This window comes from Saimiri boliviensis, chromosome 7 (assembly GCF_048565385.1).
Source record: "Saimiri boliviensis isolate mSaiBol1 chromosome 7, mSaiBol1.pri, whole genome shotgun sequence".
Lineage (NCBI taxonomy): Eukaryota > Metazoa > Chordata > Mammalia > Primates > Cebidae > Saimiri > Saimiri boliviensis.
Window position 1 is genome coordinate 67,488,266 of NC_133455.1, and position 16,400 is coordinate 67,504,665.

Here is a 16,400-nt window from a genome sequence, read left to right on the forward strand (position 1 = left end):
TCCACCCATCTCCACCTCTCAAAGTTCTGGGATTACAACAGATGTGAGCCACCAAGTTTGGCCCCAAGATAAGTTCTTAAGTTCGGCCTATGTATCTTTTGAGTTGTGTCAAAACCATTCCAATACATAGGCAGTGCATGCCTTTAAATCCATACATTGAAATCTGAGGATGTTCCTTTACTGTGTCTGTTAGTTTGAATGATGGATTTTAGAAGTTGTATCAGAGCAGGCATTGGTGGCAAAAGTCTTAATAATCAAAGAGTCGGGGCAAGCACCAGCTTCTTACCAAGTGTTTCTGATCTGCAGGGTCAGTGCAGTGTTTCTCTGGGGTGGGGGGCAGGGAGTGAGGTGGTCTCAGAGATCAGTGTGGGGCCAAGCCACCAAATGATGGGGCTGAAAAACAAAAAATACAAATGAATCTTAGTTATCAGATTATGCTAATCCAGATTCCAGAACTCAGCTTCCCTTTCTGTTCTGATGCTTTCTAAAAGACTCCATTTGGGGAAAAAGCCCTGAGTGGTGAAGGTTGAGTAGTTGGTGACCGTCCATGGGAGTGTCTGACAGAATCACATAATGTCGACTGACGGAGTAGGATGTGGACAATGAACTCCCGCCTCATCCTCCATGATGACTTGTCGGTGGAGCAGGTTCCAAAGATGAGACACTGTTTGTGGTGCGAGAGTGTTTCTAAACCAGATGTGGTCAGAAATACAATCTAACACAGCTTGTTCATATTCTCAATCTGCTTTATTCAACAGAACAAAGGAAAGCAAAGAGAGCAGAGAAGGCAGTGCAGGAACGCAGACCGCATCAGAGGGTATGTCACACGTCATTCAGGGACACTGCAAGAGAACATCAGGACAACCTATTTGTCAGATGGGAGCTCCTGAGTGTAGCTATAATGGGCAGGACAGTTAGCAATTGCAGAGGACTCCTCCTTTGTAGCTGGACCTAGACTGAGTTTCGGTTCTTATGAGGGCATAGGTCATTTTCTTCTCAGAATGATGACAGACTCATATATCTGTAATAATATGGGAGCATACAAAGGACATTTGCATGTCTTGGTGATGATGATTGTGGGCCCGATGGTGAGTAACAGGAGCTTGGAGGAACAGGTATTGATGAGAAGAAGTGAGGGCATCCGCAGCTCTGCCTGGGAGAGCAGGGAACACTGGAGGCCAGGAGAGGACAAGCAACCTGAGGAGAGGGCTCTGCAGCCAGAGAGGGGCCTGAGGACTGTGGGACCGAGAGCTGGCGGCCGCACTTCAGTGCTTGTAGCTCTTCCTGCTGGAGGAGGAGCTGGTGGTGTACTTGATGGTGGAACTGCCACCTCCAACGGAGCTGAGGCCACCCCCAATGACTCTGCCGCTGCTGGAACTGAAGCCGCCTCCGACGCCAAGACCACTGCCATAGGAGTAGCCGCTGCCTCCGCCCAGGCCTAAGCCACCGCCGACACCGCTGGCGCCGCCATAGCCGCTGGAGACGGTGGACTGCGTCACGGCTGTGGGGGGGAGGGGACAAGGACACGAGAAGCCACAGTGAGCTCATCCTGCCAGCCTGAGCCCAGTGAGAGGAGTGCAAGGGCAGGGGAGGAGGGCAAGCAAAGGTACTTACAGATGTTGACTTGTCCAACGCCTTCGCCATTCAGCCTGCGGGAGGAACACAAAGAGGGTGAGACCTCAGAGAGCCCTTTCCTGGACCGGCGCGGGAAGCCTCAGCGGGCAGAAGAGTCCATGGGAAACTGCTCTTTAGTTGTCTCCCAAGAGGAGCGAGTACGGCCATGGGCGGCGCGCCCTGAAGTTGTGCTCAGTGCCAGGCACCTTGAAGATGGACTCGGCTGTTGGAGGTCGTGTCAGTTACCCACCTGCACTCCTCGCCCTCCAGCAGCTTGCGGTAGGTGGCGATCTCCACGTCCAGGGCCAGCTTCACGTTCATCAGCTCCTGGTACTCCTTCAATAGCCGGGCCAGGTCCTGCTTGGCCTTCTGCAGGGCGTCCTCCAGCCCCTCCAGCTTGTTCTTGGCATCCTTGAGTGCCATCTCCCCACGCTGCTCAGCATCGGCAATGGCGGCCTGCAGGTTGGCGCACTGGGAGGGGAAAGGAATAGAAAGAACTTGTCATCTGGTCTTCCAGAGGAGACTAACCCCGGCAGGTTCTTTTCTGGTGAAGGGGCCAGGAACCCAGAACTGATGGTGAATGAGCTCTGACTCTTGCTACCTAGCCTTTTTACTATCTCCTAACTTGTTATGCCTGGAGTCACATGATAAAATCCTGTGGCCTTTTGTGTTACCTCTCCTGCCTAAAGTTGTGGGTGATGACCAGTGGAAGATGCCACAGTGGACACAAGACCAAGGGCATTAAGTATTGTCTCCAAAGCAAAACCAGGACCATTTTTGATGATCTTATCTGCATGCCACAGTAATTTGCAAACATTGTCAACTGAGGTGATGAGTTTGCACATGAGGCTGTTGAGACCTTGCCTTCCTCCTGCCCCACATTCGCTCACCCACTTAGGCCATGTTTTCTTCCTCATGACCCTGGTTTCTCTTTCTTTTTCACCTTGAACCTTGAGCAAAACTGCAGCAATGTTACTCATGCTTTCTGACCTGACAGTTCGCCCAACTTGGTCCTTTGCAATTCTAAATTCATCAGTCTTCTTACCTAAGCCTTTCCAATGCATCTACACTATACTTTTACAGATCTGACCAGGTGAGAGCTTCTGCCCAGGCAATTATTTCATGCCCTTGGGTGGGATCCATGTCTCTGAACTAGAGTGTTCTCACTGAGCCTAGGAACTGCATGTCTTTCCTTCCCTGCTTGCCACTCAATTCCCAAAGAATTTTCTTAAATGATGGCTGACAGCTGCCTCATGACCTATCAAGAAAATGATGCTTCTCTCCTCCATTGCCCCTCCCCGTACCTGCTTCTTGACGTGGTCGATCTCGGACCGCAGCCTCTGGATCATGCGGTTGATCTCAGCGATCTCCTGCTTGGTGCTGCGCAGGTCGTCGCCGTGTCTGCCCGCTGTCACCTGCAGCTCCTCGTACTGCAGCGCAGAGGTGGAGAGACACGGTGTCTAATGGGTCTTACAGGGAGTGACGACTTTTGCTTCTGTATCAAGCATGTGTTAAACTTGAACCTAATGGCTTCTCCTCAGGGAATTTGAGGAAAGGTTGATATTACAAGGTTGACAGATATGGAGAAACCAAATCACAGACGATCCTTATTGTGGGACCAGTGATAATGTAGTTGTCTTAAGGACTGGCAATATTATATACTATATTCTAAATGTCAGCAAACGGGGAAGCTAAAGGCAGAGATGACTAGGCCCTTGTCTACAGCAGCTTTCCCCCTGCATTGGGTTCTTTTTCCTCCTTGACTTGGGTGTAAGTTCCGTAAGTATCTACTCTAATAGGGCCGGGCGCACGTCCTGTGAGAGAACCCCAGATCCCTGCCAGAGGATGCCCCCTGTGAAGCCTGCAGTCCTCTGGCATTCAGGGTGGGACACAGGGATTCCTCAGCGGCCGCCCACTCCCTGCTCACCTTGGTCTGGTACCAGGACTCAGCCTCCGCCCGGCTCCTCTGGGCGATCTCCTCGTACTGGGCCTTGACCTCGGCGATGATGCTGTCCAGGTCCAGGCTGCGGTTGTTGTCCATGGACAGCACCACGGACGTGTCTGAGACGTGGGTCTGCATCTGGGACAGCTCCTGTGGAACAGGAGGCCAGAAGATCAAATTCACTTCTGACGCTCACAGAGATACCCAGCCCTGGACATCTTCTCCCCTTTGCAGACCCCATCGGCGTGAATAGGACGGTGGAGATGCTTACTGCCTCATACAAGGCTCTCAGGAAGTTGATCTCGTCCGTGAGGGTGTCTGCCTTGGCTTGCAGTTCAACCTTGTTCATGTAGGCAGCATCCACGTCCTGGGGAAAGAGCCAACAACCTGGAGTTACCTGAGTGCACCTTTCCAGTCCACCCATCTTCTAGTCCCCTACCAATTCTCCTCTCCTAGGTCAACAGGGACACGGAGCCACTTCTCCCCTTCTAAACCTGTTTGAACCCTGGGCTTCACCTGCTCACCTTCTTCAGGGTCACAAAGTCATTCTCTGCTGCTGTGCGCTTGTTGATTTCATCTTCATATCTAAAAAGAAAAGGGTAATACATCATTATGCTAGTAGGGAAGATGGGACAGAAAGTCAGCCTGAGGGTCAATTGTTTTCATAAATGGATTATATCCAAGTTGAGTTTCGATACCACAAAAAGCTGAAAAGATAATTTTTGTTGTACCTATTTTTTCTAACCTATCTTCCCCTTTTTTTCTTTTGGGGTCTTTTTTTTGTTTTGTTTTTCTGTTTTTGTTTATTTGTTTGTTTGTTTTTGTCGATGTATTTCAGGTAGAGACAGGAGTTTTATCATTTTGCCCAGCTGGGTCTCAGACTCCTGAGCTCAAGTGATCTGCCCGCCTTGGCCTCCCAGTGGGTCGGGCTTGGAGGCGTGAGCCCCTGTTCCAGACCGCTTTTGGATTATTTCATAGGTAACAATTCACGCTTTTTGTTTCCATGGACATGGGTTGCTGGGAATCCCACCCTCATCTGGCCCTGGTCACCCAACAGTCTTGAAGTGTGTGCTGCGGGAAGCTGAGTCCATTTCTCCTGTTTAACTCACTTGTTCTTGAAGTCCTCCACCAGGTCCTGCATGCCTCTGAGCTCCGAGTCCAGGCGGCCGCGTTCCCCGACGATGCTGTCCAGCTGCCTCCTGAGGTTGTTGATGTACTGTTCGAACAACGGCTCCAGGCTCTGCCTCACCGACTTGGGGCCCTGCTCCTGCAGCAGGGTCCACTTGGTGTCCAGAACCTTGTTCTGCTGCTCCAGGAACCGCACCTGGAGAGGAGGCAAGCTGGTCATTTTCCAGGCAAAGGAAGGAGGAACGAAGTGTCTGGTCCCAGGTTTCCTGGCAGGTCTGGGAGGTCCCCATGGTGCTGGGCTACTACAGTGCCATGTAGGGAGGCTCAGGCTGAGCTCTGCTCCCCCGACCCCTTTTCCTTTGCACCCCACCAATCTCACTGGAGAAATTGTCCCACGGACCATTGAGGTCTTCATGCCTTAAGCTACTGATCATATCAGTGAGTTTCAACATTTGTTCTTTTTCTTTTTCCAAGCACCATCACAAATCTAGTTTAAAAATACTATTTACCTGATATATTGCACACAGTTTTTATTACTGCAGGACTTCAGTTAGGAGGGATATTAGATGTTAACTAATGATTAGATTCCTGTTTAACTTCCCATTTAGTGGGGTGTCTCCTCTCAAATATCCTGCTGTTACGGTCATTCTCTGTTTTTAAAATTAATTAGCATTTCTCCATGTTTTATAGTTGTTTCTAAGTCCTTTTTTCTTAATCCAGCCAGATTATTTTTTCCTTTCTTTCTAAAATTTTTTTCACGTTACTCAGACCCCAGAGTGTAATTTACCAGCCCATATACTCCTGGCATTTTCTCTGTAATCTCCTAGACACTTCAGAAGGAAGACCTCACCTACTCCACTCTCTGATGGCCTCATCTGTGCTTCAGGGTCATGAAAGTTAGAGCTCTCCATAGGCAGGAGTGAGGACCACCCTGGAGATCCCGTGGGGGAGTGATGCCTGTCCCTGCTGCCTGCTGTGCTTCAGGAGCCACCTGCACCCTCTGCAGAGCTGGGCCGAGTCCCCTTCTTTCCTCTGGTCTGGGGACCCTGAGGTGCCCATGGAGAGCATGGCCCTGGCTCACCTTGTCGATGAAGGAGGCGAACTTGTTGTTGAGGGTCTTGATCTGCTCACGCTCCTCAGTCCGCACACGCTGGATGGTGGGGTCGATTTGCAAGTTGAGAGGAGTCAGGAGACTCTGGTTGACGGTGACCTCTTGGATGCCTCCAGGGGGGCACACAGGGAAGCCGGGGCCCCCAAAGCCACCAGCAAGGCCGGCTCCACCACCCAGACCAAAGCCAATGCCAGCTCCACCACCAAAACCAAATCCACTCCCGGCACCACCGAAGCCATAGCTGCCTCCAGCTCTGCTGCCATAGCCGCCACCGATGGCACAGCTGCCCCCTCCAATGGAGATCCTCTTGGAGCCCCCAAGGCTATAGAGACTGCGGCTGCCAAAGCCAGCTCCTCCACACGCGCCACCCAGGCCACCACTGCCCCTGGAGCGGGACACGGAGACGCTGCTGAAGCCAGAGCGGCTGACCCCAGGGAGCCTGGCTGAGCCGGCACTGAAGCCCCGGCGGCTGCTGCTGTGGCTCCTGATGGTGGTGGATGTGCTGGACATGGTTCCAGAAGATGAGAGGGCTGAAGAGAGCGTGAGAGGCTGGAGGCGAGAGGGAAGAGAAGCAGGACGAGGAATCGGGCTCCCCGCAGCAGCTTATATATGGAGAGCATGGGCTGGGCCCAGTCCTGGAGGGTGAGCTTACAGGTTGGGAAGGGCTGGGCTTTACAAATAGTGAAATCACAGCTGCATTATTACAAAAGTTATGAAATGCCGAGATTGCATTTTTCACTTCCTTTAGTCAGAGAAAATGTTCTTGCCTCCAGCTTCGACTCGAGATCTCAGCACAGTAAGAGCATTCTGAATTCATGAAGTTGGTGTTAGTCACCGTCTGCAGCAAAGGTTCTGCATGCTAGGCTGTTTATCAACATGTCCAGAGTGCTCTCCTCTTCCCAGTCTGGACTTTCTACCAGCAGAGATATTGAAGATCACAAACATTGTATTGCAAATGCCTTAACAGAAATATTACCATTTCCACATAATTGTTTCACATTTAGGTGCAATTTTAAACAGGTAGAGAAGCAAAACACTGCAATGGGCCTGTATATATCTATCACCTGCTTCCCTGATGATTACCTCATGTCCAGCCTGATTTATTTCATACTTTGACCCCATTTCCTCTCCTATTCCAGATTGTATGAAAGCAAATTCCAGAAATCATATTATGTCTTCAACAAATAATTCAATATTAATGTCTAAATAATGTCTTTTTTTAAAAAGCGCTATTTTTATGTGTTAAAATTTACATGTTTATTAAAATCAACAAGTGTCTCTTTAGTCTTCAAGCGGTCCTATTTTTGATATAATGGTGAATTCACAGTTTAACAAAAAATATATTTGATATGTTTCAGTCCACTGCAGTCATTAATCCTTTTGGCGCTTAAATGGTCCTGTTTGAAACAATGGGAGCTCTTCAGATTGGCTTCTGTGTCCTCTGACAGAACCTCATTTGGTTTTGATATGTTCCTTGCTTTCCAGGACCAGATGTCTCAGGCTTACTGTGTACTCATCATGCAACAGGCGTGAAATCGCCTTTCTCCTCGTACATCTAGTTGCTTTCATTGGGAAATGACATACATCAACTAGAATTTGGATGCTAGGAGCTCTTATTGTTACTGAGTTGCCTTTGCTGTGAAGTCTTTTCAATGGACAGAGCTAGGAAAATGTAACAATATTTTTTAAAAGATAGCAAATCAGAAGCATATACTGATATTTTCAATTCAAATAGAAGATCATATTAGCTTGGTGCAAAAGTAATGGCAAAAACAGTAATTACTTTTGTATGAATCTAATAGAAAATGTATACCTTTATTTACATTTTCTCACATAGAAAAGTTTGGCTCTAAATGACATTAACATATTGTTTATTTGCTTTATCCTATAACATATCGATAATAGTATCAAGATAACAATACTGATGACAATAACACTTATTTATAAAAATGAAGACTACTGAATGCAGTTTATGATTTATTTGTGAATATCTTAGTTCTGGAATACATCCTACTAGGGATGTATATCTAAATGATTTTGAAATCCCTTGAAGTAAACTTTTTCTCTGTGGGGTTTCACTACGTTTGATATAGAGTTAATTTCATTGTTTTCAAGTTTTGAAGATTTTTTTGTGCTTTTGTTATTTGAAAGAATACATCAAGTGTTTATGCAGTTCCAAAGCAAAATCTAATTATGCTCACAGAAGGCTCACCGATGTCCTCATTCATCTCGTCTATGTCTTGTTCCGCCCTCCCTCCCCGACAGGCAATCATTCTCAGTGTTTGGTTTATCCTTGCACTCCTTATGTATTTATTATTTTTTATACTTTCGAGCTTTTATTTTAGGTTTGGGAATGCCCGTGCAGGTTTGTTACATGGCGTATTATATATCACTGATGTTTGGGGTACAGATTATTTTGTCACCTGGGATAATGAGCATATTACTTGATAGGTAGATTTTGATCCTCACCCTCCACCTACCTTCCACCCTCAAGGAGTTCCCAGTGTCTATTGTTCCCTTCTTTGTGTCTGTGTGTACTCAATGTTTAGCTCCCACTTACAGGTGATAACGTGGGATTTGGTTTTCTGTTCCTGTGTTAATTCACTTCAGATACTGTCCTGCAGCTCCATCCATGTTGCTGCCTAATAGCATTTGATCTGTTTTTTTTTTTTTTTTTTTTTTTTTTTCTGCCTTTAGACTGAAACCAGAGCATTTGCTTTCCTGGATCTCCTGCTTGTCCACTGCAGATCTTGGGACTTGTCAGCCCCCTGAATCACATCAACGAATTCTTTATAATCTCTCTCTCTCTAAATAGATAGATAGGAAGGTAGATTGATAGATGTAGATAGATAGATAGATACATACATACATACATACATACACAGATAGATGCAGATGATAGATACATAGATAGATGGAGATCATAGATAGATGCAGATATACATATATATGTGTGTGTGCATGTATATCTCCTGTACTTTCCATTACTCTGGAGAACACTGACTAAAGCACAGGTATAGTGGTTTCAGCATTGTTAGCCACACCACAACGGGAAACAACCTTACCAACTTGAGTACAGTACTGACATTCAGTTCTTACAATTCTCTTTGCCTTTAGTCTCATAGACTCTACTCTCTTCCAGAGTTCCTTAGGTCAGCCTGTTTCTCCCCATCCACTTCAGGGAGGTGGTTTCATACATTTCTAATACAGTTAGATCCTTTTGCCACATTGTATATTCCATTCTAGAATCTCTCAATCTCATAAATTATTTTCTTTAACTTCAAACATTAAGGTTTACTCCACAGTTAAAATTCTATGAGTTTTCCCCAATAAAAATCCACAGTCTAAAAAGCTGAGTTTCTCCCCCAAAAATTCCAATAAATTACTTTGTGGATATCAACAAACTGATTCTAAAGTGTGAAAGGAAGGGAATTTCCATGTTTGTTTTGCTTTCACACTTCAAGGAATAAGCATGTGAGTTTTGTGTCTGGCTGTTTGGATTTTTATATTTATTTTCGAGACGGAGTCTTGCTCTGTTGCCCAGGCTGGAGTGCAGTAGTGTATTCACTGCAACCTCCACCTCCCAGGTTCAAGTGATTCTCCTGCCTCAGCCTTCTGAGTAGCTGCAGTTGGCACCCACCACCAAGCCCTATTAAATTTTATATTTTTAGTAGAGACGGGGTTTTACCATGTTGGCCAGGCTGGTCTCAATCTCCTGACTTCAGGTGATCCACCCACCTCTGCCTCCCAAAGTGCTAGAATTACAGGCATGAGCCACCGTGCCCGGGTGTTTGGATTTTTAATTTTTATCAGCTTTAATATTCCATTTCCCTGTTGTGAAGATTGCTCTGGTGCTCATCCATGTGCATAGAGCTTTCTGCATTTGCACTTTCTCCTCAGGATGTATTTCCAGAGATGTAATTCCAGTTCTAAGTAGGCACGTAGTGATCACCGTTGATACAACTTGTCAAACAATTTTCTTGGTCATGAGGCAATTCTATGTATAAATCACATCTCTTATTTTCTTCTCAAATGACTTTTACTCTATGTGGCCAAAAATATGTTTCTCCACCTGGGCATTTAAGCCAAGCACTGGTGTACCAGGAGGAGTGACCTTAGACACCAAGTCAGAGGGACCAAGCTGCCAGTTCCTATGTACAATAAAACACATGGACAATCATGGTGGACCAGATGCCTCCCACTCCACCCGCCAAACATGTCGGTAGAATTCAATCTGAGAAAAGACCCAGAATATCAGAATGCCATAGTGCTGTTAGTTGAATCTCTCTAAAGGAGAAGGTTTAAACACATGATAATACAGATTATGAATTAAAAATAAAAAGGCATCTGTCACTAGAAAAAGCTGAAGAAATATTGGTACCATGCATTATTTTAAAACCTGCTTTATTTAGTAATTACAAAGAACAAAGAGCAGAGAAATCATCACAGGGAGACAGACTGTGTACATCACTAGTCGCTTGTGTTTCCATGAATTCTGCAGGGGAGTTCACAATACTTTTAAGGAAGAGAGTTTGGGGGCCAATGGAAAATAAGTGGAAGTTGTTCTGAAATAAGCCCCAGTTTTCAGTAATGAAAAGGAGCAGAGATAATTTTCTTACAATGCTCAGCCTCAGAGATAACAATTTGGGGTGCAAGAAATCAATAATTTAGTAACAAAGTGAAGCTCCAGTGGTGATTACATCATGATGTAAAATCAGAGGTTGTCCTTCTGATGGTGAGCAATGGATGCTCACATGGGGCAGGAATAGACAGAGAGGAGAAATTAAGGCACTAAGCATCCATCCGCAGCTCTGCCTGGGAGAGCAGGGGACACTGGAGGCCAGGAGAGGACAAGCAACCTGAGGAGAGGGCTCTGCAGCCAGAGAGGGGCCTGAGGACTGTGGGACCGAGAGCTGGCGGCCGCGCTTCAGTGCTTGTAGCTCTTCCTGCTGGAGGAGGAGCTGGTGGTGTACTTGATGGTGGAACTGCCACCTCCAACGGAGCTGAGGCCACCCCCAATGACTCTGCCGCTGCTGGAACTGAAGCCGCCTCCGACGCCAAGACCACTGCCATAGGAGTAGCCGCTGCCTCCGCCCAGGCCTAAGCCACCGCCGACACCGCTGGCGCCGCCATAGCCGCTGGAGACGGTGGACTGCGTCACGGCTGTGGGGGGGAGGGGACAAGGACACGAGAAGCCACAGTGAGCTCATCCTGCCAGCCTGAGCCCAGTGAGAGGAGTGCAAGGGCAGGGGAGGAGGGCAAGCAAAGGTACTTACAGATGTTGACTTGTCCAACGCCTTCGCCATTCAGCCTGCGGGAGGAACACAAGGAGGGTGAGACCTCAGAGAGCCCTTTCCTGGACCGGCGCGGGAAGCCTCAGCGGGCAGAAGAGTCCATGGGAAACTGCTCTTTTAGTTGTCTCCCAAGAGGAGCGAGTACGGCCATGGGCGGCGCGCCCTGAAGTTGTGCTCAGTGCCAGGCACCCTGAAGATGGACTCAGCTGTTGGAGGTCGTGTCAGTTACCCACCTGCACTCCTCGCCCTCCAGCAGCTTGCGGTAGGTGGCGATCTCCACGTCCAGGGCCAGCTTCACGTTCATCAGCTCCTGGTACTCCTTCAATAGCCGGGCCAGGTCCTGCTTGGCCTTCTGCAGGGCGTCCTCCAGCCCCTCCAGCTTGTTCTTGGCATCCTTGAGTGCCATCTCCCCACGCTGCTCAGCATCGGCAATGGCGGCCTGCAGGTTGGCGCACTGGGAGGGGAAAGGAATAGAAAGAACTTGTCTTCCGCTCCTCCAGAGGAGGCTGCCTCCTGTTTGGTGAACAAGGGCCCCATAACTCAAAATTGACAGAGAATGAGCTCTGACTCTTCCTGTCCAGCATTTTTCCATTTGGCAATATTCATCTAGTCTGGGAGTCAAGTGACAGAGTCCTAGGCCCCTTGTAGTAAGCACCTGCATGAGAATGTGCTTTGTATCTAATAAAAGACACTAACAATGGTCCTAAGAACAAGGCATACGGAAGATGAGTGCCCTGGTTTATATTGAATGCTGTATTCAAAACTACAACAATAATAATTTTAGTGAGTACATCTGGATGCCACCTCAAAATACACAAAATTATGTCCATCTATAGGGGAGATGCTGACTTTTTACCTGACTGTTGAGACTTGCCTTGCTCGTGCCTCAGAGCATCATCCCCTTGGATAGGATTCACTTCTCCATTGGGTTCTTACTGAGGGCAAGAACTATTCACGTTCCTCACCTTAGTGTTTGTTTATTTTTCAGGAATTATCTTATATAACGGCCAATAACTGCCTGATGGATCTAGCAAGAAAATGATGCTTCTCTCCTCCATCGCCCCTCCCCGTACCTGCTTCTTGACGTGGTCGATCTCGGACCGCAGCCTCTGGATCATGCGGTTGATCTCAGCGATCTCCTGCTTGGTGCTGCGCAGGTCGTCGCCGTGTCTGCCCGCTGTCACCTGCAGCTCCTCGTACTGCAGCGCAGAGGTGGAGAGACATGGTGTCTAATGGGTCTTACAGGGAGTGACGACTTTTGCTTCTGTATCAAGCATGTGTTAAACTTGAACCTAATGGCTTCTCCTCAGGAAATTTGAGGAAAAGTTGATGTTAGGTGCTTGCTGGATACTAAACCCTGGAGTCACGGACCATGCTCATTATGGCACCACTGCCTGCCTAGTTTCCTTAGGGAGGGAGTAGAAATGTTCTGTACCATTTTCTAAAAGTCAGCAGTCAGGGGAAGCTAAAGGCAGAGATGACTAGGCCCTTGTCTACAGCAGCTTTCCCCCTGCATTGGGTTCTTTTTCCTCCTTGACTTGGGTGTAAGTTCCGTAAGTATCTACTCTAATAGGGCGGGGTGCACGTCCTGTGAGAGAACCCCAGATCCCTGCCAGGGGATGCCCCCCGTGAAGCCTGCAGTCCTCTGGCATTCAGGGTGGGACACAGGGATTCCTCAGCGGCCGCCCACTCCCTGCTCACCTTGGTCTGGTACCAGGACTCAGCCTCCGCCCGGCTCCTCTGGGCGATCTCCTCGTACTGGGCCTTGACCTCGGCGATGATGCTGTCCAGGTCCAGGCTGCGGTTGTTGTCCATGGACAGCACCACGGACGTGTCTGAGACGTGGGTCTGCATCTGGGACAGCTCCTGCGGAACAGGAGGCCAGAAGATCAAATTCACTTCTGACACTCACAGAGATACCCAGCCCTGGACATCTTCTCCCCTTTGCAGACCCCATCAGCGTGAATAGAAGGACGGTGGAGATGCTTACTGCCTCATACAAGGCTCTCAGGAAGTTGGTCTCGTCCGTGAGGGTGTCTGCCTTGGCTTGCAGTTCAACCTTGTTCATGTAGGCAGCATCCACGTCCTGGGGAAAGAGCCAACAACCTGGAGTTACCTGAGCGCACCTTTCCAGTCCACCCATCTTCTAGTCCCCTACCAATTCTCCTCTCCTAGGTCAACAGGGATACGGAGCCACTTCTCCCCTTCTAAACCTGTTTGAACCCCGGGCTTCACCTGCTCACCTTCTTCAGAGTCACAAAGTCATTCTCTGCTGCTGTGCGCTTGTTGATTTCATCCTCATATCTAAGGAAGAAAGGCAAAGGACATTTGAACCAGTGGGTAGGATGAAACAGAAAAGCAGCCTGGGATCCAACACTTTTCCCGAATGGAATGTATCCTACTTGAGCTTTCCTGCCACAGAGAGCCTAAGAGATGATTTTTGCTGCTACTGTATTTGTTATTTTTTAAATCTCCCTGTCCTTCCATAACCATCTGTGGGTTTTGCAGGTTTGCTCCTAGGGAATAATTTGTGCTTTCCATTTCCATGGATATGGGTTGTTAGGAATCCTACCCCCATCTGGACCTAGTCACTCAATCTTCTTGAAGTGTGTACTGTGAGAAACTGAGTCCTCACTTTTTCTTTAGATCCTCCACCAAGTCCTGCATGCCTCTGAGCTCCGAGTCCAGGCGGCCGCGTTCCCCGACGATGCTGTCCAGCTGCCTCCTGAGGTTGTTGATGTACTGTTCGAACAACGGCTCCAGGCTCTGCCTCACCGACTTGGGGCCCTGCTCCTGCAGCAGGGTCCACTTGGTGTCCAGAACCTTGTTCTGCTGCTCCAGGAACCGCACCTGGAGAGGAGGCAAGCTGGTCATTTTCCAGGCAAAGGAAGGAGGAACGAAGTGTCTGGTACCAGGTTTCCTGGCAGGTCTGGGAGGTCCCCATGGTGCTGGGCTACTACAGTGCCATGTAGGGAGGCTCAGGCTGAGCTCTGCTCCCCCGACCCCTTTTCCTTTGCACCCCACCAATCTCACTAGAGAAATTGTCCCATGGACCATTGAGGTCTTCATGCCTTAAGCTATTGATCATATCAGTGAGTTTCAACATTTATTCTTTTTCTTTTTCTAAGCACCATCGCAAATCTAGTTTTAAAATACTATTTACCTGATATGTTGCACACGGTTTTTATTACTGATAGGACCTCAGTTAGGAGGGATATTAGATGTTAACTAATGATTAGATTCCAGTTTAACTTCCCATTTAGTGGGGTGTCTCCTCTCAAATATCCTGCTGTTATGGTCATTCTCTGTTTTTAAAATTAATTAGCATTTCTCCATGTTTTATAGTTGTTTCTATGTCCTTTTTTTTTTTTTTTTTTTTTTGAGATGGAGTTTCACTCTTGTTACCCAGGCTGGAGTGCAATGGCGCGATCTCTGCTCACTGCAACCTCCACCTCCTGGGTTCAAGTAATTCTCCTGCCTCAGGCTCCCAAGTAGCTGGGACTACCGACACTCGCCACCATGCCTAGCTAATTTTTGTATTTTTAGTAGAGACAGGGTTTCACCATGTTGACCAGGATGGTCTCGATCTTTTGACCTTGTTATCCACCCGCCTCAGCCTCCCAAAGTGCTGGGATTATAGGTTTGAGCCACCGAGTCCGGCCTGTCCTTTTTTCTTAATCCAGCCAGATTATTTTTTTCTTTTCTTCTGAAGTTTTTTTCCTCTTACTCAGACCCCAGAGTGTAATTTACCAGCCCAAATACTTCTGGCATTTTCTCTGTAATCTCTCAGACACTTCAGAAGGAAGGCTTAACCTACTCCACTCTCTGATGGCCTCATCTGTGCTTCAGGGTCATGAAAGTTGGAGCTCTCCCTAGGCAGGAGTGAGGACCACCCTGGAGATCCCGTGGGGGAGTGATGCCTGTCCCTGCTGCCTGCTGTGCTTCAGGAGCCACCTGCACCCTCTGCAGAGCTGGGCCGAGTCCCCTTCTTTCCTCTGGTCTGGGGACCCTGAGGTGCCCATGGAGAGCATGGCCCTGGCTCACCTTGTCGATGAAGGAGGCAAACTTGTTGTTGAGGGTCTTGATCTGCTCACGCTCCTCAGTCCGCACGCGCTGGATGGTGGGGTCGATTTGCAAGTTGAGAGGAGTCAGGAGACTCTGGTTGACGGTGACCTCTTGAATGCCTCCAGGGGGGCACACAGGGAAGCCGGGGCCCCCAAAGCCACCAGCAAGGCCGGCTCCACCACCCAGACCAAAGCCAATGCCAGCTCCACCACCAAAACCAAATCCACTCCCGGCACCACCGAAGCCATAGCTGCCTCCAGCTCTGTTGCCATAGCCGCCACCGATGGCACAGCTGCCCCCTCCAATGGAGATCCTCTTGGAGCCCCCAAGGCTATAGAGACTGCGGCTGCCAAAGCCAGCTCCTCCACACGCGCCACCCAGGCCACCACTGCCCCTGGAGCGGGACACGGAGACGCTGCTGAAGCCAGAGCGGCTGACCCCAGGGAGCCTGGCTGAGCCGGCACTGAAGCCCCGGCGGCTGCTGCTGTGGCTCCTGATGGTGGTGGATGTGCTGGACATGGTTCCAGAAGATGAGAGGGCTGAAGAGAGCGTGAGAGGCTGGAGGCGAGAGGGAAGAGAAGCAGGACGAGGAATCGGGCTCCCCGCAGCAGCTTATATACAGAGAGCGTGGGCTGGGCCCAGTCCTGGAAGGTGAGCTTGCAGGTTGGGAAGGGCTGGGCTTTACCAACAGTGAGGTCACACCTGGATTAGTAGAAAAGTTATGAAATGCCGAGATTGCATTTTTCACTTCCTTTAGTCAGGGAAAATACTTCTGCCTCCAGCTTTGACTTGCGATCTCAGCACAGTAAGAGTATTCTGAATTCATGAAGTTCGAGTTAGTCACCATCTCCAGCAAACATTCTGCGTGCTAGGCTGTTTATCAACATGTCCTCAGTGTTCTCCCCTTCCCCGTCTGGACTTTCTACCAGCAGAGATATTGGAGATCACAAGCACTGTATTGCAAATGTCTTACTAGAAATATTACCATTTTCCCTGTAATTATTTTCCTCCTGCGTGCAATTTCAAACATGTAGAGGAGCAGAACAACACCATGGGCCTGTATATACCTGTCATCTTCTTCCATGGTGATTACATTATGGCCAGTCTTATTTCTTGTATGTTTCCACCCAATTCCCTTATCAATGTTAATTTTTTTTTTTTTTTTTTTGAGATAGAGTTTCACTCTTGTTACCCAGGCTAGAGTGCAATGGCGCGATCTCGGCTCACCGCAACCTCCGCCTCCTGG

At 48.5% G+C, this 16,400-nt stretch overlaps 2 protein-coding genes across 2 annotated transcripts; both read right to left on the reverse strand.

Annotated features, from left to right (window-relative positions):
- Nucleotides 1-728: 728 nt before the first annotated feature.
- LOC120364951 (keratin, type II cytoskeletal 6A-like) lies at nucleotides 729-6,378 on the reverse strand. Its single transcript, XM_074402662.1, has 9 exons — nucleotides 5,766-6,378; nucleotides 4,666-4,880; nucleotides 4,081-4,141; nucleotides 3,828-3,923; nucleotides 3,542-3,706; nucleotides 2,919-3,044; nucleotides 1,865-2,085; nucleotides 1,615-1,649; nucleotides 729-1,501 (listed from the first exon to the last, which is right to left on the reverse strand). The coding sequence occupies exons 1-9, from the start codon at nucleotides 6,303-6,305 to the stop codon at nucleotides 1,266-1,268; spliced, it is 1,695 nt and encodes a 564-aa protein (XP_074258763.1). The 5' UTR covers nucleotides 6,306-6,378; the 3' UTR covers nucleotides 729-1,265.
- Nucleotides 6,379-10,182: 3,804 nt separating this feature from the next.
- LOC141584997 (keratin, type II cytoskeletal 6A-like) lies at nucleotides 10,183-15,741 on the reverse strand. The gene is made up of 9 exons (XM_074401962.1): nucleotides 15,134-15,741; nucleotides 13,725-13,939; nucleotides 13,333-13,393; nucleotides 13,080-13,175; nucleotides 12,791-12,955; nucleotides 12,163-12,288; nucleotides 11,323-11,543; nucleotides 11,072-11,106; nucleotides 10,183-10,958 (listed from the first exon to the last, which is right to left on the reverse strand). Exons 1-9 carry the CDS (start codon nucleotides 15,671-15,673, stop codon nucleotides 10,723-10,725), a joined length of 1,695 nt encoding a protein of 564 aa, XP_074258063.1. The 5' UTR covers nucleotides 15,674-15,741; the 3' UTR covers nucleotides 10,183-10,722.
- Nucleotides 15,742-16,400: the final 659 nt, after the last annotated feature.